The following is a 24,097-nucleotide window of genomic DNA, read 5'->3' as shown; positions in this document are numbered from 1 at the left end:
CCCTCGCTCCTCCCGCGCGACACAGGGCCGCCCGTCGCAGCGTCGTCCCGCGGGGCTGGCGCCGGGCGCGGCCACGGAAAGAGCGAGCGAGGCGCGAGAGCGCGCCCGCCCTCGGCTGACTGACTGACTGACTGGGCCGGCGCGGCGGCGAGGGGCAGAGGCGGGAGGCTGCGCGGATCCGGCGGCGGGGAAGCGTCTTGGTGGTCGCCTCCGCCGGGAACCCTGCGAGGTAGGCCACCTCTCCTCCCGCCGCCTCTGCCGGGCCTCGTCCCAGGCCGAGGGGGAGCCGCGCGGCGGAGGCAGGTGCAGCGCCTGAGGGAGCGGGGTCGCCAGGGAGCCTCCTCCGCCTCCGCCTCCGCCTCTTCTGCTGCTGCTGCTGTCCAAGGTCCGCCGCGCGTCTCCCGGGCGGGGAGGCAGCCAGGCGAAGGCGGCTGGGGCGGCAAAGCCCCTCGCCCGCCCCGCTGGCCGGGCCTGCGCGGCGCTCGCTCTTCCTCCACGCGCTGAGGAAGCGGCCGCGTCCACACGTGACGGCGGGCCGGGGAGGACGGCGGCGCTTTCAGGCGGAGGAGGAGGAGGAGGAGAAGCAGCAGGGAAGGATGGAGGGGCCGCTTTTAATCGCCCAAGCTACCCGGTGGTCCCTGCAAGCAGAAAGCCAGCACCTCAGGGCACGGCGCGAGGGGGGCGCGGGGAGAGTCGGACGGGCCTCGTTGGCCTTTTCCCCTCGGGAGCGTCTCGAAAAGCGGTTTGACTCCGGAGCGTCTCCTTGGGACCCCCGGGAGGCAGCTGGCTCTTTGCTTCTGCGCACCTGCTCTCCTTCTTCCCTACCTGTTTACACGGCGATCCTTTTCTCCTCGCTAGTGAATCGCAGCTGAGTCTAGAAATCTATACAGAATAGCTGATTCAAGTTGGGCGCTCGGTGACTATTGCTTTAGTCAGCAGCATGTTTGCAATATGGATTATAAAAGAGTAACAGTTGGTCAGATTAAATGTCTTGGTTCAGCTGCGAAAAAGATCAAAATGAGCTTAAAGTATTCAGTGTTAAAATTACTTTAACTTTGTTTAAAATAGGATTAAAATAGAAACATGGGTTTAGTTCACTTTCCTGAGGATAGATTCAGATAAACTCTCCAGTGCACCTACTACGGATGCCAATAAATATTTTGCTTTGAGGAAAGAGAGTTACAAATAGGGAGAGTTCCCCTGCGTTCCATAGAAAACGTGAGCGCCCGTAAATACAGTGAGACAGTTACAGATAGAGAAAACCTTCTCAAAACATTATGGCCTTTATTAAGAGTGAATCCGGCTTTGGCATTAGCAGAAACAAGGACTCTTATGGTATACACAAAAAGCAGCAAGAGAGGGACAACTACAGCTACAGCTCAGAAATTGGGAAATATGAATTATGAATTGAAATACATGTATTTTGTAGAAATTCTCATAGGACATTTCTTTGCTTGTTTTCTTGAGGAATAGCAGGACAACAGGAATGTATTTATGTGTTTCTGTTTATTATGAAAGAAGTAAATCCAAGGGTTAAAGATTTTGGGGGTACTGGTAGAGTGCAAAATCAATATAAATGTCTTGTTTGTTTGTTTATTTATTTATTTATTTATTTATTTATTATATTTACATTCCACCCTTCTTTGTGCCATTCAGGGTGACTAAAAACAAATAATAAAATTTAATAAAAGCCAACAACAAGCTGGGGACAATGACTATTTCTTTAGTCAGCAGCATGTATGGGATGCTTATATTAGAGTTTTTCTGAGTCTGTAATTGTTTTGAAATATTTCAGAGTAGCAGAATGCTTTCAGTTCTTTGAAGCTCAGAACGACATGAAGTGTCAAAATTTTAAATGTGAGATGAATGCTACTTGGGTGTGAGAACGAGAAACTGTATTTTTGAATGCTCAGTGAGGTCAAAATGTAACTGAAGTTGGGATGTTGAAAATATTACTCTGGCAATCCATTTGTATTTAGAATCTCTTTCTTTCCAATAATTTCCTTGATTTTCAGGTAGATCTAAGTTAAGCAACCTTTCTTTGTTTAATGATCTCTGTGTCACTTACTCTGTGTTGCTCTCCATTCTCCATGTTTCTTCATCCATACAGTAGCCCTCTAGTCTAAAATAGATCACTTTAATTCCCATTTTACACTTGTGAATCTAAGGGTGCAAAGTAATTACTTGGTTATGGTCAAGTAATGAATTGTTGTTTTCGTTGTTGTTTTTTCAAATTACAAACACAATCATTTTACTCTTATATCACATTCTCAATAATTTTCCTAATTTTCCAAATTTGTTTATGTTGTTTTAATTATACATCACTTTAGTATTTCAATTAAAAGAAAAATGACTCATAAATAATAATCCATGGTTCAGTGCTGCATTTACTGAGTCAGGCCAGTTCTAAGGAGAAGTTGGTTATAGGAGCCAGTGTCGTGATATGTTGCAGGCAAAGCCTGGCAAGAGATGAGGTGGGGAGAGGGAGTTTGAATCCTGGGACGATGGAGGCCCTTTGGGTGGGTGGTTCCCATGTCTGGGAAATTGGGAAATTGCCTGTTCTGGATGGGAGCTGCACTCTTTCTGAAGGAGCAATCTCTTCAGAGCAGTCTGTGTAATTTGGGTGTACTCTGGGATACATCTTTGTCACCAGCGGCCTCTGTAGCTGCATGTGCCTTTTAGCAGTTTCATCTGGTTCGCCAACTACATCCATTCCTGGGCAGGGATAACCTGACCACTGTTCCATGCACGAGTAACTTTGAGGATGGATTACTACAATGCACTCTATGTGGGGCTACCCTTGGGTCTGGTTAGAATCATAGAATCATAGAATCATAGAGTTGGAAGAGACCACAAGGGCCATCGAGTCCAACCCCCTGCCAAGCAGGAAACACCATCAGAGCACTCCTGACATATGGTTGTCAAGCCTCTGCTTAAAGACCTCCAAAGTAGGAGACTCCACCACACTCCTTGGCAGCAAATTCCACTGTCGAACAGCTCTTACTGTCAGGAAGTTCTTCCTAATGTTTAGGTGGAATCTTCTTTCTTGTAGTTTGGATCCATTGCTCCGTGTCCGCTTCTCCGGAGCAGCAGAAAACAACCTTTCTCCCTCCTCTATGTGACATCCTTTTATATATTTGAACATGGCTATCATATCACCCCTTAACCTCCTCTTCTCCAGGCTAAACATGCCCAGCTCCCTTAGCCGTTCCTCATAAGGCATCGTTTCCAGGCCTTTGACCATTTTGGTTGCCCTCCTCTGGACACGTTCCAGTTTGTCAGTGTCCTTCTTGAATTGTGGTGCCCAGAACTGGACACAGTACTCCAGGTGTGGTCTGACCAGAGCAGAATACAGTGGCACTATTACTTCCCTTGATCTAGATGCTATACTCCTATTGATGCAGCCCAGAATTGCATTGGCTTTTTTAGCTGCCGCGTCACACTGTTGGCTCATGTCAAGTTTGTGGTCAACCAAGACTCCTAGATCCTTTTCACATGTACTGCTCTCAAGCCAGGTGTCACCCATCTTGTATTTGTGCCTCTCATTTTTTTTGCCCAAGTGCAATACTTTACATTTCTCCCTGTTAAAATTCATCTTGTTTATTTTTGCCCAGTTCTCTAATCTGTCAAGGTCATTTTGAAGTGTGATCCTGTCCTCTGGGGTGTTAGCCACCCCTCCCAGTTTGGTGTCATCTGCAAATTTGATCAGGATGCCCTTGAGTCCTTGGTTAGGAAGCAACAGCTTGTGCAGAATGCTGTGACAAGAATACTGATGGGAGCTTCTGGTTGAGAACATAAGACACCATTATTAAAACAGCTACACTGGCTGCCTATCCGCTGCTGAGCCAAGTTCACCATTATTTTATTGATTTTCAAAGCCCTAAGCAACTTTGATCCAGGATACATCAAGGTTCACCTGAACCCTTCTATTCTAGCTCGAACACCAAGATTATCTGCTGGAGTATATTTGTGCGTTCTTTGAGTTTGTGAGGCTGATCTGACAACAGTGAAAAACTAAACCTTTAGTGTAATAGGTCCACTCCTGTGGAGCACCCTGCCAATAGAGATTTAGCGGGAGCCTTTCTGCATTGCAAGTGGTTGGACTAGATGACCCTTGGGGACCCTTCCAACTCTACAGTTCTATGATTCTGTACCAACTTCTAAGCGCCTGCTAAAACCCTTCCTATTCCATCAGGCCTATGCAGGCAATTAAGAGTACACCCCCCGCAGTGGTCTATTGATCTTTGTGTTAATTTATGTTTGCTTTTAACATGTTTTTAACTTTTTTATAATATTATTGTTTGGTTTTGTTATATTGTTGCAAACTGTTGTGATTTATCTTTATGAGATAGCAGTATATAATTTTTTAAATAAATAAATAGATTGTATTCCATTTTCCCACCACATAGATGTACTCAAAGCACCTGTTTTTTTCTTCTTCCCTGGTTGGCATTTGTCTATCTTGGGAAGCAGTGGAAGACTGCACCTTCAGGGGTGAAGTCAAACTGTTGGAGAGCTGTGGCTATACAGTCTGATATGGGAGAGACATGTTTTGTTGCAGCTGGGACAGATGAAGGTGTCTAGTTGTGTTGATGCAGCTGTGCCATGGTGTTTCTTCTCTCTGCCCTCCTGCCAGTGGTCGTTCTTCCTCTGGTCTGTGGTGTGGATACACAACCTGACTGATTGTCTCAGGTGCTTGTGGTCATCTGCAAGTGTTTCCCACATGGCAGGGTTAATGCTGCCAGCCTTTATATCACGTTTTTTTGACATCTTTGTAGCACAGAGTTAGTCTGCCATTGGGACTGGAGCTTGAAGCCAGCTCTCTGTAGAACACGTCCTTGGGGAGCTTGCCACTTTCCATTCTGTGGACCAAACCAGCATAGATGTTGCTGAGACAGAAAGCAGCTAACATCACGGAAAGCACATAGTAAACAGTTTGAACCCTCATCACCAAAAGTTACATTACAAAGCCTAATGGATGTTCACAGCTTGTGTTCATAACCATGGTTTGCAGGGTTAGCGTTGTAGGTCCAATTCAATTTAATCCTCTGCATGTTTGTTTAGACATGCAGCCAGTTACATGCAGAAAAATAGGCATAGGAGTGTAGCCTCATTTTCTCAAGTGCTTTTTTTGGGATGTTGGGGCCCTTCTATTGATGATGTACATGCTTGCTTTGATGTTCCAACAGAAAGTGAAGCCAAAGAGTCATTCCAAAGGAACCTAATGTTCCTTATCAAAGCAGAAAAGAAGTATGACACTCTCCTCATTAGAAACTGATTCATCAGTAACCATTGGTTGATCTGCTATTTACAATACAGAGAAACTGGCATTCCCATCTAACAAAGTAGTCAGAACTTTTAGAAATTAAATTGAAAAAGTAAGGACATGCTCTATGGGGATCTGGCTTCAGGCAGCAGACCCATTGGCAGACCAACTCTGTGTTAAAAAGAAGTCTGCAAATGCAACATTGTGCGCCTTCAAATGTAAAGTTGAACTGTTGGAGAGCTGTGGCTGTACAGAGTGATACGAGAGAGACATGTTTGGTTACAGCTGGGTCAGATGAAGGCACCTGGTTGTGGCGCTGCAGATGCACCATGGCATTTCTTCTTTCTGTGCTCCTGCCAGCGGTCATTCCTCCTCTGTCCTCTGGTGTGGATACACAACCTGACTGACTGTCTCCAGGTGCTTGTGGTCATCTGCAAGGGCATCCCACTCGGCAGGGTTAATGTTGCCAGCCTTCATGTCATGTTTGCAGACATCTTTGTAACATAGAGCTGGTCTGCCACCGGGTCTGGTGCCTGAAGCCAGCACCCCGTAGAGCATGACCTTGGGGATCATGCCCTCTTCCATTCTGGGACATGACCAAGTCAGTGTAGACGTTGCTGACACAGGAGTGCAAACATGCTGGGAATGTGGGCTTGGGAGAGCATGTCTTTGTTTGACACTCTGTCCTGTCATGTCATGCCCAAAATCTTCCTGACACAGCACATGTGGAAGGCATTGAGGTGTCATTACTAGTCTTACTACCACAAAGCAGTGGGTTCGACATGCAAGCCTGGTAGATCTTTATTTTTGCATTGGTTGTTAATGTCACCCTCTCCCAGACCCTTTTGGAGAAGCAAGCCATTGCTGTAGCTGCCTTGCCAGTATGCTTGTCCAGCTCAGTGTCGATGGAGAGGTTGCTGGCTATGGTGGAGCTCAGGTAGACAAAATCATCTACCACCTCATGCATGGCATGCTGGCGACATCCTGACCCAGGATGTTGGTAACGCTGAACTCCATGCAGGCTTGTGCAGAATAGTTTCTGAGACACCGTAGAGCTTCCTTGGAGTGCACTGTCAAGGCCACGTCATCTGCAAACAACATCTCTCGGATAAGACACTTCTGTCTTGGTGTAGAGATATGCCAGTTTGGACAGACCCCTGTCACTCCTTGAATGGATGTACACACCGTCTTCAGTTGAGTTGAAGGCATGTGAGAGCACCAGGGAGAAGAATATGCTAAAGAGAGTTTGGGCAAGATCACAGCCCTGCTTCACACCATCCTTTATCGGGAAGGCATCTGAGCATCATACTGAGTCATCATACTGGGCGGTGCCGCGCATCTTGTGGAAGGACACAATAATCTTGTGGCGCTTAGGTGGGCATCCTTTCTTATTGAGCAGCGTGAAGAGTCCTTTTCGGCTGATGAGGTCAGAGCCAGGCGACGTTAACCCTACGACGACAACTACAGCATTGGAGTCAATCAGTCAGGTTGGGTACTCACAGTAGTGACCAGAGGAGGAATTACTGCTGGGAGGAGTACACCTGCATAGTACAATGAGAAGATCGGTCCCTCTATTCAAACACTTGTTATACAAAAAAATGACTTATCCAAACATGAGGAAATAGTACCCAATCCTCACTGTACACACTGCACATTCAGATATCCAAACAGCTGGACCTACGTGCAGTACTGTAAACAAATAAGCAGCTTTAAAGAAGCCTTGCTCTTTTGTGTTACTGGTCAGCAACAGCCATTTGGCCAGAAACCATGGCAGGTGGAATAGGGAGATCAGACAAATAAGAAAGCACCCCCCCCCGTTGTTTCCTTTTGCAAGGTTTCAGAGGATTTTCCTTGTTTTTTCATCAGTTTGGGATAAAACTTATGTGGTCGGGAACGCATTAGAAATCTTCCCATAGGAATCAATGGAAATCATCAGGCTCCATGTGCAAATGCTTGCCTAACAAACAATTTCCTGAAAACACATTGTGTTTGGATAGGAAGACCTGCTTGTACGTCATTCAATAGAAATGGTTGTCAGGGATAGGAACTATTACTTGAACTAATTACTTGAAAATTATTTTGGATATATTATCTAAATTTAATCTTCTGCATTGGGGGGATATTTTATGTGTGTATTATGTTCTTAATGCTGCAAACTAATAAATATATTTTAAGTGTTATACTTTTAAATGTAATCCAGGAATGCCATATTTTGCAGTATAGTTCATGGGGTTGAAAATGAATTTGCACAAATTTAGGATTTATTTTTCATTACTAACAGTTCACTCCTAACCATGTCTGTTCAGAACTAAGTCCTACTAAAATCATTGGAGCATATTCTCAGCTAAGTGGGTTAGGACTTTAGCCTAAGATAGGCATGGGTGTTGTAGTCCTGTTTTGCTGCACAGTGTCACTCTCTCCCCTCCCATTTCAGTTGATATAAATTGTGCAAACAATTGAGTCTTAGCTCAAATTCATGGTGGTAAATAGCTACTAGTATTTATTTATTTGTAATAATTTATTACCTGTCCTTCACCATAAGGTCCCAGGGCAGGTTACAGTAGAATATACAATTATAAAAAATATACAAACAGATAAAACCATTATGATTATGAAACAAGTAACGCTGTTCAAAATGGAACAGAAAAGTAATTGAATGCACAATTGATTTTCAAATGACCTCTTACTAGTACAAAAGACAGTGTTGCTTTAAGGCATTATTATGTTTGGCAAATGCTGATGGCAACACCATTTTGCAGGGCAGGTGGATCTAAATTACTGGATCCTGCCTTTTTAATCAAACTTGGTAAATAAATGATCAACCAAAGATAATTTATAGTGAGGTTTTTCATTTGCACTACTTTCAAGAGCAACAGAAAACTGGTTATTGAATAATTAAAATGTACTGCGGTCATATCTGACTAGATATAGTATTTCTATCTGTTGCTACTGTATTTTCAGTCATTAGATTACAGGCATGGAGCTTGGTTTTGTGCACCATCTAAAGCAGGGCTGGTGAAACCTTGGGCCCATTGGCCTCTACTCAGCCCTTCAGCAGCCCTCTTTTTGCAACTGTTCAGCTGTGCCCACAGCCCTGTTCTGTGATTTGATGGCGGTTTGGTTGGCATCCCATGTAAATACCATGAAGATCTATTCAAATCTGTACCTTGGATGCCTCTTTTTGTGGATCTGTGATTATTCCTTTGGATCACTGTAAGATCACTTGGTGAAATATATGAATGCTAGGCAGTTCAAACACAAACTGCAGAATTGCAATTTATGTAAAAACCTATGCTGTTGCCTGCGTTCTGGTCTTACTTCTTTTCTTACAGCAGAAGGCAATGCAAGTTATTTTAGCTGTACTGATTTTGCACAGATTCATCCTGAATTTCTTATTTATTTATAGGTGGATAATTTGTATGTCTCCTTCCTTTTTTCTTTTCTAATTGCAGCACTAGGCTTCATACTGGATGCCTTCTGTTGCGATTTTCTGAGTCTTTAGATAATTATCTTGAAGAAAGCAGGGTATAGAAGGCATTAGGTTGGAAAGATGTCTCACTATTACCTGACAATCCTATAATTGTGGCAATCTGACCGTCAATGTATGCCAATATAACTTAATCAGGATTCTGTGCACTATCAGCACAAAAAAACAGCAGAACAACCCTGATCCCCACACCTGGTGTGCCCATGGAAACACTGTCAACTCCCACCAATCGCAGATTGGCATGCCAGGGATATCCCCGTGTCAGCCAGGTGTGAAAGGAGCCAATCTAATGCCTGCTGATGCAGAAACAGCACCATGATATCACTACTCTGCACCACAATCTGCTGCACAGAGTGTACCTTGCATAGTAGCAACCACTTGTTGTTTTTATTTTGATTACGGTATGTGTTTTGTGTTTTGTGTTCTGATTTTGTTCTGTGAGCTGTTCTGAGACCTCCAGAGTGTATATAAATTCAATTAACAACCACCATCACCACTCTATGGGTTGGAGGCAACAGGGATCCTGGCATACATGGAGTTTGAAATTTAAGGTGCATCACCTTTTCTGTTGCAGTACAGGTGTTGGGAGTGAGGTCTACAAGAGCATGGGATTTGTTGTAAATCTGCTCTTCCCTCTGGCATACCCACACTACCACTTTGTGGTAAGGATATACTTGATTCTCATGACAGAACATCAGGGCTGGGACTGGCAGATGTATCTCATAGTATGGCAGTGTAGGAGGACTTTAGTAAACCCTAAAGCTACCCAGCTATTGTATCTAGGGCATATGAATGTGCTCTTAAAGATGTAAAATTCTGGAATAGTCGCCTTCAGGGAATTATGCATTTGTCTGGATCATCATTGGTTTCTAGGCAAGGTTGGATGCACTTACAAAATATGTATGAGTTTAAAATTATGGCCTATTTGTGGAAAAATCAGTCTAGCCTTGACATCTAAAGTTTTACTTGTGCCATTTCTCTTCAAACAACTTGAATGGTTTTTGCTTTGTATTCATAATACAAGAACCAGCTGATACACTCCTTACGCATGTACCTGGCAGGTTATTTTCATTGTTTGCTAAGTGTTTTTGGAATGATAGTCTACATGCTTTTGTCATTGCAAACAAACTGTACCACCATTCTGTCTCCTGCACTATGGTTTGTGCTCCTGACTAAGTGCTGTGATCAGAAAGAGGTGGCTCCAGATTTGACTGTAAAGAATTTTGTGTCACGTTTGGAGGATTCATCTGATGAACAGGGCTCTGCCACAAGACTTCTTTAGTCTTTAAGGTGCCACGGGATTCTATTTTTGTTGTTAGAACAAACTCTGGAGTTTCTGGTTTTGAGACGTTTGTGGTTGTAGCCCAATGTCTGTACCAGTGTGGGATACTGAGTTGCATCAAATATAGGTGGGACTTAGCAATTCTGCTTGTCAGGCCCATTTCTCTTCTCTGACAAACAAGGAACCATGCAGCCACATTCACACTATACTGTACATTTAAAGTGCTATGATACAACTTAACATGGCTTCCACCACAGATTTTGGGAACTTTGAGAACAAGTTTGTTGCTACGTTGGTAAAGGTAAAGGACCCCTGACAGTTAAGTCCAGTCGCGAACGACTCTGAGGTTGCGGCACTCATCTCGCTTTACTGGCTGAGGGAGCCGACATTTGTCCGCAGACAGTTTTTCCGGGTCATGTGGCTAGCATGGCGAACCAGAGCAGCGCACGGAAACACCATTTACCTTCCCGCCGGAGCGGTACCTATTTATCTACTTGCACTTTGACATGCTTTTGAAGTGCTAGGTTGGCAGGAGCTGGGACTCAGCAACGGGAGCTCACTCCGTCGTGGGGATTCGAACTGCCGACCTTCTGATCAGCAGGCCCAAAGCTTGTGGTTTAGACCACAGTGCCACCCGTGTCCCACACTAAGTTGTTAGGAGGTCCCTATTTCCCTCACAGAGTTACACTTTCCAGAGTTCCCTGTGAAGAAGGATTGATCGTTAAAGCCACTCTGGAAATTATAGCTCTGGGAGGTATAATTGGCTTCCTAACAACTCTCATCACCCTTAACAAAACACAACTCCCAGAATTCTTTGGAGGAGAAGTGTGTCATGGTGTGAATGTGGCCTGAATCCTTTTAAATGTTTTGAGATATCCGAGTCTCTTACTTCGTCACCTTCTTCCTTTCCTATTTTTTATCATTTAAGGAAATACAATATCCGTTTATTCATAAGCTGTTAAAATATAATACATTGCTTATTATCTGTTGCCTGCAGAAGGTCATCTGCAGGCTGGAGATTCTAGAGGGATGTAAGCTACTTCCTGTTTGGTGATTGTAGCTTCTGCCTTTTCTTCCTTTCTCAAAGAAAAAAAATTAAGCATGAAATGAAGTTTGAAAGTTCAGACCTAGTAAGATGTAAACATACTTACAGTTGGTGGGGGGAATGGGGTGGAGAATCTTTGAAAACTCAAAATTCCTTGCTTTTTTACTGCAACAATACAGCAAGAAGTGATTTCTTCATTTACCTAAGAGACAAATGCAAAACTTTATTGGTTTGTATCATTCAAAGTACACCATACTTTAGCTAACATTTATTCAGTTCTATAATGAACACAGAGGAGAGATGGAATGACCCATTGCTCTGCTGGCAGCCTGCTTACTCTGCACAGATTTCTGTGTTGCGTATGGATGCCAGGTGAGTACGGTATTTAAATCGGGTGGGGAAACTTTTCAGGTGCAGACCAGATTCTTATTTCCCCATCCCTGCCATGCCAAATTTTACAGGTGGGCAGGGTTGTTCACTTGTTAGATGCTGTCATTTGTAAATTTTGGTTTGTCCAAACTAGATCAGAAGCCTAGTGTTTAGCTGAGTTGAAAGTCATGGCATGGAAGATGACAAATGCATATTGAGGACATATGCATTTATATTCCCTCCCCTCAATATTACATTAAGACAAGTTTTGTCAATATGGGAGGACAGAAATAAAACAAAAGACATTTTAAGAAGGATATTGACATGCTGGAATGTGTGCAGAGGAGGGCAACCAAGATGGTAAAGGGTCTGGAAACCAAGCCTTATGAGGAATAGTAGAAGGAACTGGGTATGTTTAGCCTGAAAAAGAGGAGACTGAGAGGAGATATAAGAGCCTTCTTCCAACATCTCAAGCGCTGTCATGTGGAAGATAGAGCAAGATTGTTTTCTGCTTCTCTGGAGGGTAGGACCCGAACCAATGGCTTCAAGTTCTAAGAAAGGAGATTCATACTAAACATTAGGAAGAACTTTCTAACAATAAGAGCTGTTTGACCGTGGAACAAATTTATTAGATATATAAACCACAGAGAAGCGGCAATGCACCAACATGGTATTTGAGTCCAGTGAGACATTATTTCTGCTGCATTTCCTGAATCCTGTGAAAAGAAATAGAAATTAGATGGGCCAGTGCCTGTTGTTTTATAATTTTATTGGTCAAAATTTAGGGTGCATGGCCCAGATAGAAAGCATATTTCATGCAAAGGGTGAAGCCTGTAAAAATTAGTGAAGACAATCAAGTTATGTTTTAATGCATTTTAAGTGCTTAGGCTGTGTTCATTTACTTGGGAGTAAGCCTTTTTGAAATGAGTGACACTTACTTTTCAGTACATATGTTTAGAACTGCACTGTTAAAATATCTTTCAAACTCTCATTTGTGAATTTTCTTTCAATAAACTATCCAGTAATGATTCAGTAATCTCAGAGGAAAAATAAAGCAACAAGATGAAATAAATATTATTTGTAACACAGCCTTTGAAAAATAGCTGTCTTCAACTCAGAATGGGTTTTTGCTCCTGAACATTATCTTTATGTATTGGGGCTGAGGAATCCTAAACTTTTCGCAGGTGCACTACCTATATGTTAGCAGCAAGCCTTCCTGATCCTATGTCAGCTTAGCTTGAGATAGGAGAGGGGAAATACTTTAAAACACATGCACTTAACAAAATGGTGAATGATCAGACACCCATGTCTGATTGAATTATTATTAGTAACACAATAGTAGGATTTCTAATCCTTACTTCACCATAAAGTTTAAAGGTGGGATTGCAGCAATATGAAAATATAATATTAAAATGAGTTAAAACAATTTACAAGCATAAGAATAGGGTCGGTCCATATATATATTCCTTCAAAGGCCAGGGCAAAGAGGTGCATCTTCATCTCTGCCACAGGCTGCCAATCAGGGACTGTCAGCAATGGTACCCATTTGCCATACAGACACAGAGGCATCCAGTGATATCAGGGTATTTATCCAGAACAGCCTTCTGCATCACAGTATACACAGTGTTGCCAGAGCACACCCACTCAAGCAGCCACCATGGCTCTCTCCATAGGGTGGGAGGATGGGAAGCAGGAGTTTGGAGTTTGGCTGCTTCTGCCTGGGTGGGACGTAATTTGCACTTGCATTTTCATGATTGGCACAGGACTAGTTGGATGTTGTGTTATGATCCACCAGGGGAGAGTCTTAGGTGGTTCAAGTATCCCTTTTTTGCACACTTTGGCCTGTTTTTAGGGCCAGGAGCTCAGCTCAGTAAAGACATCAGATTTTAATAATAAGGAAATGGGTTTTGGTGGATTTCCAGAGTTCACATTCTGCATCAACTTGTTAGGAACAGCTTTATCAGGCCAAAATGTGTGTGAGGTTGTTTTGGCAGGGGATGGGGCAGAAAGGAAGCACTATTTGATCCTTTGCTTCAAGCCATAAAATGCTTTTTGCTGGCCCTGTATAGTAGGAACATCAGGCACCAGATAAAATTGCTTGGGGATCAGATAAAGCTGATGAGCCACCAGTTGACTGCTTCTGTTTTTGACATATAAAAATGTTATTAAAATTGGTTTCCTATTATTTGCTGTTTTTTAGTTTGTGGGCGGCAGCTCAGGATAACAATATAATCTCTGAATCTTAAATGTGGGAGAAATCCCTTTGGTGTGCAGCTGGAGGAGCACTTGAATTGCAGAGCAAAGGGTGGGAGGGAAGGATATCTAGATGCTGCCTTTCTGACTGCTCATCGTGTTTCCCCTTTTTATCTTAAGTGCTGCAGCCTGTTTAAGTCAAAAGGGAGGCAGAGAAAGAGGCACATGGAAACTCATGCTGCTGTTATGCCAGTCTTAGAACAGATCTGTTTTTGTTTTGCTAGCTGCGCTGAGAAGAAGCATGGAAAGCATGCTTTGTTGCTTTCTAATCTAGAACCATGGGTTCAGGTACACTGTGTGTTGGTGGCAGATAGGTGTTTCCTCATTTTATCAGCCTTAAGGATGAGCAAAGTAATGTTATCTTTGGAGAGCAAGGATGGAATGGTGGGAGGAAGGAGAAGGGCAACCAGAGATGGATGATGGGCGAGGGTCTCCCTCATTCGCAGTTTTGTATGAAAGCACTCAAGGTATTTCTCTAGGGTTTTGTGTCCTTTCAGCACTGTATTTGTATTTGTTGCTGTTGTTATTGTTTAGTCGTTTAGTCGTGTCCGACTCTTCGTGACCCCATGGACCAGACATGCCAGGCACTCCTGTCTTCCACTGCCTCCCACAGTTTGGTCAAACTCATGCTGGTAGCTTTAAGAACACCATCCAACCATCTCGCCCTCTGTCGTCCCCTTCTACTTGTGCCCTCAATCTTTCCCAGCATCAGGGTCTTTTCCAGGGAGTCCTCTCTTCTCATGAGGTGCCCAAAGTATTGTATTTTTTAATCCCTCCTTATTATAAAATTGTGATGATTGACACATGGTTAATCAAAAAATACACTGCTCCAAGTATGCCTTCCTTTAGTTTTTGAGCTCTGTACACCACTGGAACTATTAAAGGGGTTGGGGACAAAGCGGACCTGCTGGTCTTTCTGCTGACGAGCCAGACCCTTAGGAGCGTATTTGATTCTGCCAGCTTCCTTGTCATAGTTCTATTAAAAAATGGAATTGGCCCAGCAAAATTCAGGACCATGGAAGTGGGGAGGGAATAAAGCCAGATAACATGGGGTTTGAGTTAAGTTATAAATGTAGCATTTCACTTCTTTGTAATATGCTGCTGTTTAACAGTACTATGTAATGTGTAAGGTTGGTTGTGCTGTTTTAAATCATGCTCTGAGTGATTTATGTTTTTGTATAATTGATGGATTTGGGTTAAAGAAGATTTGGATTTGGCTATTCCTTTTGTTTCTAGTAGTTAATTAAGATGACTATTAGAATTTTACGCACAAGTGTAAAGGCGGTCTTGTTGACCCGTTAAGGCATTTACATTCCCTTTTTCTACCAATGTAGTACAGTGCTCTATTCTTTGACAGGTCTGAATCACGTGGGTGATTTTTACTGCAACAGCAGCACCATCTTCTGGCTACAAATGATATATATTTGAACCCCCCTTTTGTTTCCCTTTACAGTCAAGTGATACCTTGTTTGTCAAACGCCTTGTGACTTGAACGTTTTGGCTCCTGAACACCGCAAACCCGGAAGTGAGTGTTGCTGTTTGCAAATGTTATTTGGAACCCGAACATCTGATGGGGCTTCTGATTGAGTGCAGGAAGCTCCTGCAGCCAATCAGAAGCTGCTGCTTGGTTTTCGAACATTTTCGGAAGTTGAATGGACTTCTGGAACGGATTCCGTTCGAGAGCCAAGGTATGATTGTACTTTTTATGATTCTTAAAAAACCTCCAAGCTTTGTAGAGGAGAGCAGAATGAACAAAATAAGGAGTTAGTTGCCATCTTTAAAACTAACAAACTTAGTATGGCATAAACTTTTGAGGACCGTGTATTTCATTAGGTGCATGAATTGGCATGTTAGGTACACACCTCACTGTAGAGACAAATGTAAGCTCCTTTGCCAGCTGCGGACAACTTCATGCATTTTACGGTGGATTCTAGTCCACAAAAGCTTCTGCTATAACAAAAGATCCTCCTCCTTTTTTGTTGCAACAATCTAACATGTCTGCCCTTCTGGAAACCAGAGTGTTTGTTGGGCAAGAGAATGTGTCTGTCTCTCTTCTCGGAAATATGGGTGATAAAGTTAATGGAGAAGCAGGCAGGCCCACAGGGTTCTCAACCTGCACAAACAAACTTGCTCTTGGTTTTGTTTTTTGGGGGGGATGGGATGGTAATTTGTATTGAATAGTATTCTACTGAGAGACAAAGACAAGATGGAGAGATGCGTAATTGGTTGCATATGTTTTGCTTTCTTTATCCGTCCATTTCCCCTTACAGGTAATACAGTATTGGCCCGAATAAAAGCTTCACTTTTTCTCCAAATACTGACAGCTAAAAGTTAAAGTGAAACTTATATTCGCGACCTTCCCTTTCCCCCAATGGCTCTGGGGAGGCTTGGAGGCAATGGGCGGGCTGCGCGCCATTGCCCCATGCTCCCAGGCTGCTTTCTGGGGGGGGGGGAGTTGCAACAGCAGCTCAGGAGCGCGGGGCAATGGTGCGCAGCCTGCTCACCACTCCCAACCCTTCCTGGAGCCGTGGGGGTGGGGGAGGAGGGGAAGGCCACCAGCAAAGCGGTGCGGCTCCCCCCCCAGCAGCCTGGGTATTGTCTCCCCCCCTTCAATTTTAAAGGTGCGGCTTATTTGGGGGTGCATCTTATATTTGGGCCAGTACGGTATGTCATTCAAGCTGAGCTCATTCCACTTTCCCCTTTGTGCTTGTTTAAGCTGCAAAGGAGTAACTAGCCTTACTGTTTAAAAGTTTTATTGGGAATTAGTGAGGGAAACTAGCTCAGAACATGCGGCACACAGCTCACGTTTTCCCCTCCCCACCATCTAGTAAGGCCCAGACTGAAGAGAAGCAAGTAGGGTGCCACCAACATGGGTCAAGGCCTTATGCTGGTGCAGTTTTGTTGACTGTGCAAGTTGGTCTCTGGCAGCCCAAGGATACTGTGCACCTACAGATCATACAGAACACCCCAGATATAGGGGGGAAGTCTGTGCATATGTATAATTTCAACTTCTAATATTTGCAGTGCAGGGGGTCAGGCTAAATGGCTCTTCGGGTCCCTTCCAACTGTATGATTCTATGACTGCAGTGAATGTTTTCTGTTTTTAAAATAAAATCCAGTTATGTTTACATGACACTGTTGACACCCCACCTTAAGAACTGCTGACTTGGAAATAAAAACCCCATACTTTCTCTCTCTCTACCCACCCAGTTTCTTTGTTCAACATATGACTTGATAAAGAGCCCTGGAAAACTGGAATTTGCTCACAATTTTGTGATATTTTGATGGGTCCTAATAAAAATATATTGAAGGTGGTATGATAACCTTGGATACAAAGCTAGTATACCAGGAAAAAGTGTGCTAGCTCAGCCTTTTCTCTGCTATGGTAGCTTTCTGTATGCAGGAAATATTTGTGTATGGAAGCATACAGTGGTACCTCAGGTTAAGTACTTAATTTGTTCCGGAGGTCCGTTCTTAACCTGAAACTGTTCTTAACCTGAAGCACCACTTTAGCTAATGGGGCCTCCTGCTGTGGCTGCGCCGCCGCCACACTATTTCTGTTCTCATCCTGAAGCAAAGTTCTTAACCTGAAGCACTATTTCTGGGTTAGCGGAGTCTGTAACCTGAAGCGTATGTAACCTGAGGTACCACTGTATTCAATGATGTAAGAATGAAGTGGTGCAACTCAGGTATGTGGTGTCTGTGAGATCTGAGCTGTGGGTTCCACAAGAGGAGGGAAGATGATGCACCCGAGTCAAATGCAGGGCAAGCTACAAATTGTGGTGTTGGGACACAGTTTCGGTAATAAAAGAACCACTCTTCCATTATCCAGCAGCAACAGACTAGAGATCATAGAACTCTTCTCCCCCACCCCACCCGCCATACCTATCATGCTACCAAATACCTGCTTCTAAAGAATAAATACTTAAGTAATGCATTATCATGAAAGTAATCTAGGGTTGCCATATTTCAGAAAGTGAAAATCTGGACAGAAAAGTTTGTTGCTTTTTTTGGCCAAAGTTGTTGGCAAAAATGACACTGCTGACGTGGGCTGCCATACGTCCGGATTTTCCTGGACTGTAATGGTTCTAGGGGTTGCTCGTGCGTAAGCCTGTGCCAACACCTGTCTGGGTTGGCTGAGTGAACCTTTTCTGTCCGGACAGCCACTCACCCGTGGCTGTCTCAATCACTGCCAGAATCCGTCAGTGGGTGTTTCTTAAACTTCTTCCAGCAAAGAAATTCTTTGACGCCCAGTCTCCTCCTACTCTCCCTGCGCGGAAGCCTTCTGCGCAAGGAGGGCGTAGGCAGCGGAGGACCCTTCCTTTCCCCGCTTGTCCCCGGCAAGGAGTCATGTGACCGCCTCTCTGATTCCCCCATCTGCCCCCCTTCTCCACTGGAGCTAAGCTGATTCCCTTCCCCAGAAGATGGGCTGCCTCTCCCAATCCCGGGACGCTCTCTGGGATCCCTCTGGAGCTTGCTCTCTCCCTCCGGCACTGATGGCAGTTCCCTGACATGGACCTTTCGTCGATTTCCAACCAGACACTGCTTGCGGTTGCAGTATTCCGGATATGTCCAGATGTATGGCAACCCTATATAATCACACAAATTTGACTGTGCCTCTTTCATTCATTCAACTTGTGTTGCATTCTCCTTTAGATTCTAAAAGTATTGTATTTCTTCCTAGGTTGAAGACCTGTGTGGGCATTTATACTCAGAGAAGGTAAGCAACCATTAGGACAGGTAAGAACTTCTTTAAATGATGATAAGATTCTACAGTAGTTTCTCCTTTCCCAGCAGTGAGTTTGCACTCCTGGTAGATAGGTTTGGAAACCAGATTTGGCATCATTACTGACAGTTTCTAGGGTTAGTCTTGTGTTGTTTTATTATGTTATGTGTCCCTGTCAGTAGGCAGAATAACTTATCATGTATACATGGATTCTGGTCTCACCAAGCAACCATTTTGAGGAATCACACCTACAAACAGGGATTGGGAATAAATTGGATTCAGTTTACATTTAAAGGCAAACTTGCAAAATCCACACTTTCTGAAACAAAAAACAAACCAAAACTCGGCCCAGCTTTGAAAAGGGCACTTCTCTGAATTTTTCAGTGCAGCTCTCCAGCCAAGCAATGTGTACAAAATGTATATATTAGGGTAACTTGTGCATATATTAGTGAAAATAATATACCGAAACACATTGTATTAGGGGAAATTGCTTTGCAAAAATGTGTATTGTAAGAGAAATTCACGAGGAAAGGACTATCAGTGGCTACTAGGCGGGATGGCTATTCTCTGCCTCCACAGTTGGAGGCAGCAGTGTTTCTGAATACCAGTTGCTGGAAAGGAGGAAGTGGAGAGGGCCGCTCTTGCACTCATGTTCTTCTCGCTGGTTTCCCACAGGCATCTCATTGGCCACTCTGAGAACAGGATGCTAGACGAGGTGGGCCATTGGCTATTCTTGTCTTCTTAAATCTACACTAAAATGCTGATGAATTTTCATGAGGATTTCATCACACACACCCCCCCCAAAAGAAATTGCAGACTGTTGTGGAACTGAAATTAAGATTGGAAAAACTAGAAACTAAGAGAAACAGAAATTGACACGTTCATCCATCCTTAGTTCCAGAATCCTATGCTAGTTTCATGTAGTCATCAGGTAGCCTGTCAACCAGAAGACCCTGACTTTCCTGGAAGCGTTCCACGCTGGATTTTCATGGAGAGAAAATGACAATAATGAGATTTATAAAATAGCAGAATATGAGTTGCCGGTCATGCCATTGTTCATTAACTATTGTGTAATGGTGTAGCAAATATTATTATTATTTAACTATGCCAAATAGCTTTGTGACTCTTCAAGGGGTATCTATACCAAAACATACATGAGAAATCCTCCTTCTACTTTAAGGACACATTATGCTTTTTCATATTGATAAAAATGCTTTTTTAGTGATTTCTATTTAAATAGGTATAGGATTGCATTCAACTAAGTTTTACTCAGAATAGATGCATTGAAATGAGTGAACATGACTAATTTAGGCCCATTAATTTCATTTTGTCTACTCTAAGTAAATGAATACCACCCATAAATTTTTAAAGAGTACTGTGCATATTTTGTTTACTTAATGTTTGACATATCTTTATAGAACTCAGTGCTGTCATTTATCATCTAGCACGGTGTTTTTAAAATCCATTTAAGGTTGCCTTGGCATGCTGAGGCTCATGGTTAGCTATAAATAAGACACATGAATCTGTTATGTTGGGATGTAAAATGTGGTGACCTCATAGATGGAAAAGGCAACAGAAATCATAATCACTAAGCAATTCAATCATTTTAACAACAATATAACTTTTGATGCAATTAGACACTGGAACTGCAATTACCTCAACTAATTACCTCAACTAATTAGCATAGGTTCCTGCCAACCTAGCAGTTCGAAAGCACGAAGTGCAAGTAGATAAATAGGTACCGCTTCGGCGGGAAGGTAAATGGCGTTTCTGTTTGCTGCTCTGGTTTGCCAGAAGTGGCTTAGTCATGCTGGCCACATGACCCGGAAGCTGTACGCCGGCTCCTTCGGCCAATAAAGTGAGATGAGTGCTGCAACCCCAGAGTTGGGCACAACTGGACCTAATGGCCAGGGGTCCCTTTACCTTTAACTAGCATAGGTAGTATAAGAAAATATATTTTGAAAGTGTAAGGGGCAAGCTACAGAAGAGCTTTCGACTGTAAAGATAAATAATGTTTTACTCATGTTGCCCCCTAGACACTCAGGGTTGCTATTCTTAAGCAGAAACGATTCTGAGCACAGTTTGAATGCAAGGCTGCAGAATTAGGTCAGTAGTCAGTCAGGCGGAAAAAGTTTTATCTGCTCCCTTGGCAACAAAATTAAATCACTTTCTTTGCAACATGTATTCATACATATAAAGTTGACTTTATGCTGAGACATCATATAAGTGACTCTGTCCATAGGATACTAAGTGTGATAAAAATTTGTCAGCATTCAAAAACCTCTGCAGCACTCATTTCACTGGACATCCTTAGATAACTTTGAATGGACCTACATTCAAATCTGTGAGGCTTGACTGTCTCTTTAAAGCCTTTTGCAGTAGAGTTTAATAGTTTGCACAGCAATAGAGCAGGGAATAAGGCTGTTAAGCCTATTTGGAATCCTATCTGGGCACCTGGGATTTGCTACCCTTCCTCTCCCCTTTTCACTAATAATCAGACCAGTCTTTTACTTGAGCATAAAAAGATTTACTTTTTTCAATGCAGTGTGAAATATAGACACAGGAACAGTACATCTTAAAGCAAAATACAGAAATTTGCATGAGGATGCTTTATGTGTGTGCAGAGCAGACACCCCTGTCCTTCCAGACTGGGAGTCTACTACTTGAAAAAGGCAAACTGACCTTTTTATTTCTCCCCCTGCCTTTATGTGATTCCAAGCCTATCTCTTCTGTGTATCAAGCTATGTATGCTTTGTAATAACCTCTGCGAATGGACTGTTTTTCTTTAGCTGCACTTTATTGAAAATACAATAAAAATACTGTTCTAAACAACCAAGGATAGGCATAGTTGGCATCTTGCCGCATATGACAAGAAAGTACCCAGTATGGATGTGATATATTGCTAATTGTCTTTAATGTATGTATTTTTCAACATCAGATAATGATCGGGAGATTCAGAGATTCAAAAGTCACACATTTGGCAGCAGTGGCCAAATTAGGAAGTGGCCAAGAATTAGGAAAGCAGGCAGTGTAGCTCTGGGCTGATCATGCAATCTGCTTGGTATAGTGTAGGAGTTGCTAACCTGTGGCCTGTGGGCTATATCTGTCCACCCAAATGTGATTTTGTGCCCCCCCTTCCCCTGTTGTCTTTATTTATTTATTTAAATGATGCTTCCATTGTTGTGGTGTGTGTGTGTACACACACACACACACACACACACAGTGGTACCTCGGGTTAAGTACTTAATTCGTTCCGGAGGTCTGTACTTAACCTGAAACTGTTCTTAACCTGAAGCACCACTTTAGCTAATGGGGCCTCCTGCTGCCGCCACGCCGCCCAAGCACGATTTCTGTTCTCATCCTGAAGCAAAGTTCTTAACCTGAAGCACTATTTCTGGGTTAGCGGAGTCTGTAACCTGAAGGGTATGTAACCTGAAGCGTATGTAACCCGAGGTACCACTGTATATGACAGTTCCAGTGCATCCCCTTTTAGAAGGCAGCTAACAGCCATTCTTGCCACCCCCACTTCAGCCTCCAGAAAGCTGGCTGTGGTTCATTGTGGCCTTGGTCTGGAGATGGTTAGCTGCCCCTTCCTTAATGGTTATAATCTTCCACCAGAAATCTCTGAGTACAAATCCCCACTCAGTCAGTTTCTACCTCAGAGCTTTTATTAGGATAAAAATGGGGAAATCTCATGTAGAAAAAACCCTACCCCTTGTTTTTAAGAAAGTGTGGGATACATAATATATTCTTCAAGCTGGATAAAAACAGGTCAGAGGTAAATTGGAAAATTAGCTACTTTGGTCTAATTCTCAGACATCTTAATCACGCAAGCTGAAACATTCAAAATATACAGATAACTAAGATTCCACATTTTGTCTTCCAGAAGGAAACTCTACACCAGTCTAGAGGCTGAAGAACTTTTTCACAATGGACATAGATGATGAAGAGAATATGAGTAAGATGTTCATGTTATACAGTGCTAAACCCATTACTGTTTCTGCAGCTGCTTAGTGCTTGCCCTTTTCAAGTCAGTCACCTTTTGCTTCTAATCCCGCCTGACATTCAGAGGAGTTCCCTACTTTTATTCTATGGAAAGAATTATGTTATAATAATTTGTACAGTCCTGGAAAAAGAATACTGAATTACCACTGAAATTAATAAGTTTTAAATGCTTCATGTGCTTAGGAGCTGTTGTCTTCAGTGGGTGTGCAGGCCCAACGGTATGCATGTTTACTCAGAACTAAGCCCCACTAAGTTAAGCCCAAGGTGGTAGTCCTAGACAGTTTCCTGAGAGTAAGCCTAACTGTATTTGATGTGGTTTACTTTTGAATAGATGTGCATAGTCTTGCTTAAATTTCTGTGGTCACTGAGTCACACCTTTTTATTTTATTGTTGACCTTCCTAACTTTCATCCTCCGTTCCTTTAAGTCAGTTTTCACTTTAAAATGCAGTTTCTAGGATATCTAAGAATGTTGGCTATAGGACTGATGTCATAGCAGATCTTCACTACCATTAGAATACATGTTCCTGGGTAATGTGCATTGATACCTGGTTCCTGCTTACCTACCACAGCAGACAAGGTAGCAATTTTTCATGGATGCATATGTGAATTTCCTGCCAAAAGTATAAGGGTTAACGATCCCTTCTTATCTGCCTTTACTACTAAGTGCTAAAGTATTTGTGCTCAATGCCTGGGCATGTCATTAAAATGTGCACCTGCAATGGTTTTGTGAAACCAGCCAGACTTCAGTAACACCATATTTTCAGTATCATTTGGGATCACGAGGTGGGTTTTTATACCCCTTTGGTTTTTTGGCTGGTTTTAGCCATTTTAAAGACCATAGCACTTTTCAACAGCTGTGAATAATGTCATGATTGTTTCTCTCTTTTTATTCTGGGAACATTTTAGCTAGCATTTTCCTTCTTGTGGAAGTATGGCATAGTTGCAACCATAGGTCAGGCACCTCCCTTGCTTCTGATGTATATCAGCCTTCCAGGTTGGAGAAGCCTGATACAGATGAGCATATGTGAAAAAGAAGGAAAGCATGTTTAACACATGGCCTGGTTTGCCCAGTTGTTGATAGACCAATATTCTCATATAGTGTATAATACTCCTTTTGATTTGTTGACTGTATGGGTTTCTGAACACAAGTACTGTGCCCCCATGTTGCTTTGATGTTTGAGATGTGTTACTGGGCTAAAGTGGATGGGAGATTGGGAGGGGAGTTCCCTACTTCTGAGAAGACTCCATATGTCAGTAGGACTCCCGCAAGCCCTGGCTTAGGCGACAAGCAGGTAGTGGCAATTAACATGAGTGTGTGCCTGTTGCCAGTGAGCTACCCTACTTGGTGGCACTGGAGCAGAGTGTCAGCATTTTATCATATATGCACTTCATTCATCTGATGAAGTGGACTGCCCTCCACAAAAGGTCATGCCGTAATAAATTGGTTGATCCTTAAGGTGCCACAAGACTCATTGTTTTGTCTGCAAGAGACTAACAGGACAACCTCTCCGGAAATTGTATACCTCTTTCTGCCACCAACAAATGTTGCATAATTGTTTATACCATAGCAATCCTGTCTCCACCATGCCATTTTTGACTTTCTGAAAAAGTCAAATCTCCAGCCTGAGTCTTTCTCTTGGGGGGATAATTCCCCTTTTTGCAT

The 24,097-nt window shown here is 43.0% G+C and overlaps 1 protein-coding gene and 1 long non-coding RNA gene across 5 annotated transcripts in view; one reads left to right on the top strand and one right to left on the bottom strand.

Moving 5' to 3' along the window:
- Nucleotides 1-18,218, bottom strand: part of LOC309525718 — a 45,002-nt gene extending 26,784 nt beyond the window's left edge. Inside the window, exon 1 of the long non-coding RNA XR_014216500.1 lies at nt 17,781-18,218. This is a non-coding gene — a long non-coding RNA (uncharacterized lncRNA). The remainder of the gene's footprint in view (nt 1-17,780) is intronic.
- ADARB1 (adenosine deaminase RNA specific B1) overlaps nt 91-24,097 on the top strand; it is a 56,877-nt gene continuing 32,870 nt past the window's right edge. For 2 of the 4 annotated variants that reach the window (XM_082239380.1, XM_082239378.1), the window contains exon 1: nt 22,315-22,386. In XM_082239380.1, coding sequence (XP_082095506.1) covers nt 22,359-22,386 — 28 coding nt within the window. In that variant the 5' untranslated portion in view covers nt 22,315-22,358. Of the gene's footprint in view, nt 230-15,155; nt 15,228-18,386; nt 18,443-22,314; nt 22,387-24,097 lie in introns of those variants that run through there. The other 2 variants (XM_082239379.1, XR_014223797.1) reach the window with 2 other exon arrangements.

This window comes from Podarcis vaucheri, assembly GCF_965113315.1.
Source record: "Podarcis vaucheri genome assembly, chromosome: 1".
Lineage (NCBI taxonomy): Eukaryota > Metazoa > Chordata > Lepidosauria > Squamata > Lacertidae > Podarcis > Podarcis vaucheri.
This window is presented reverse-complemented; position numbering and strand designations above follow the sequence as displayed.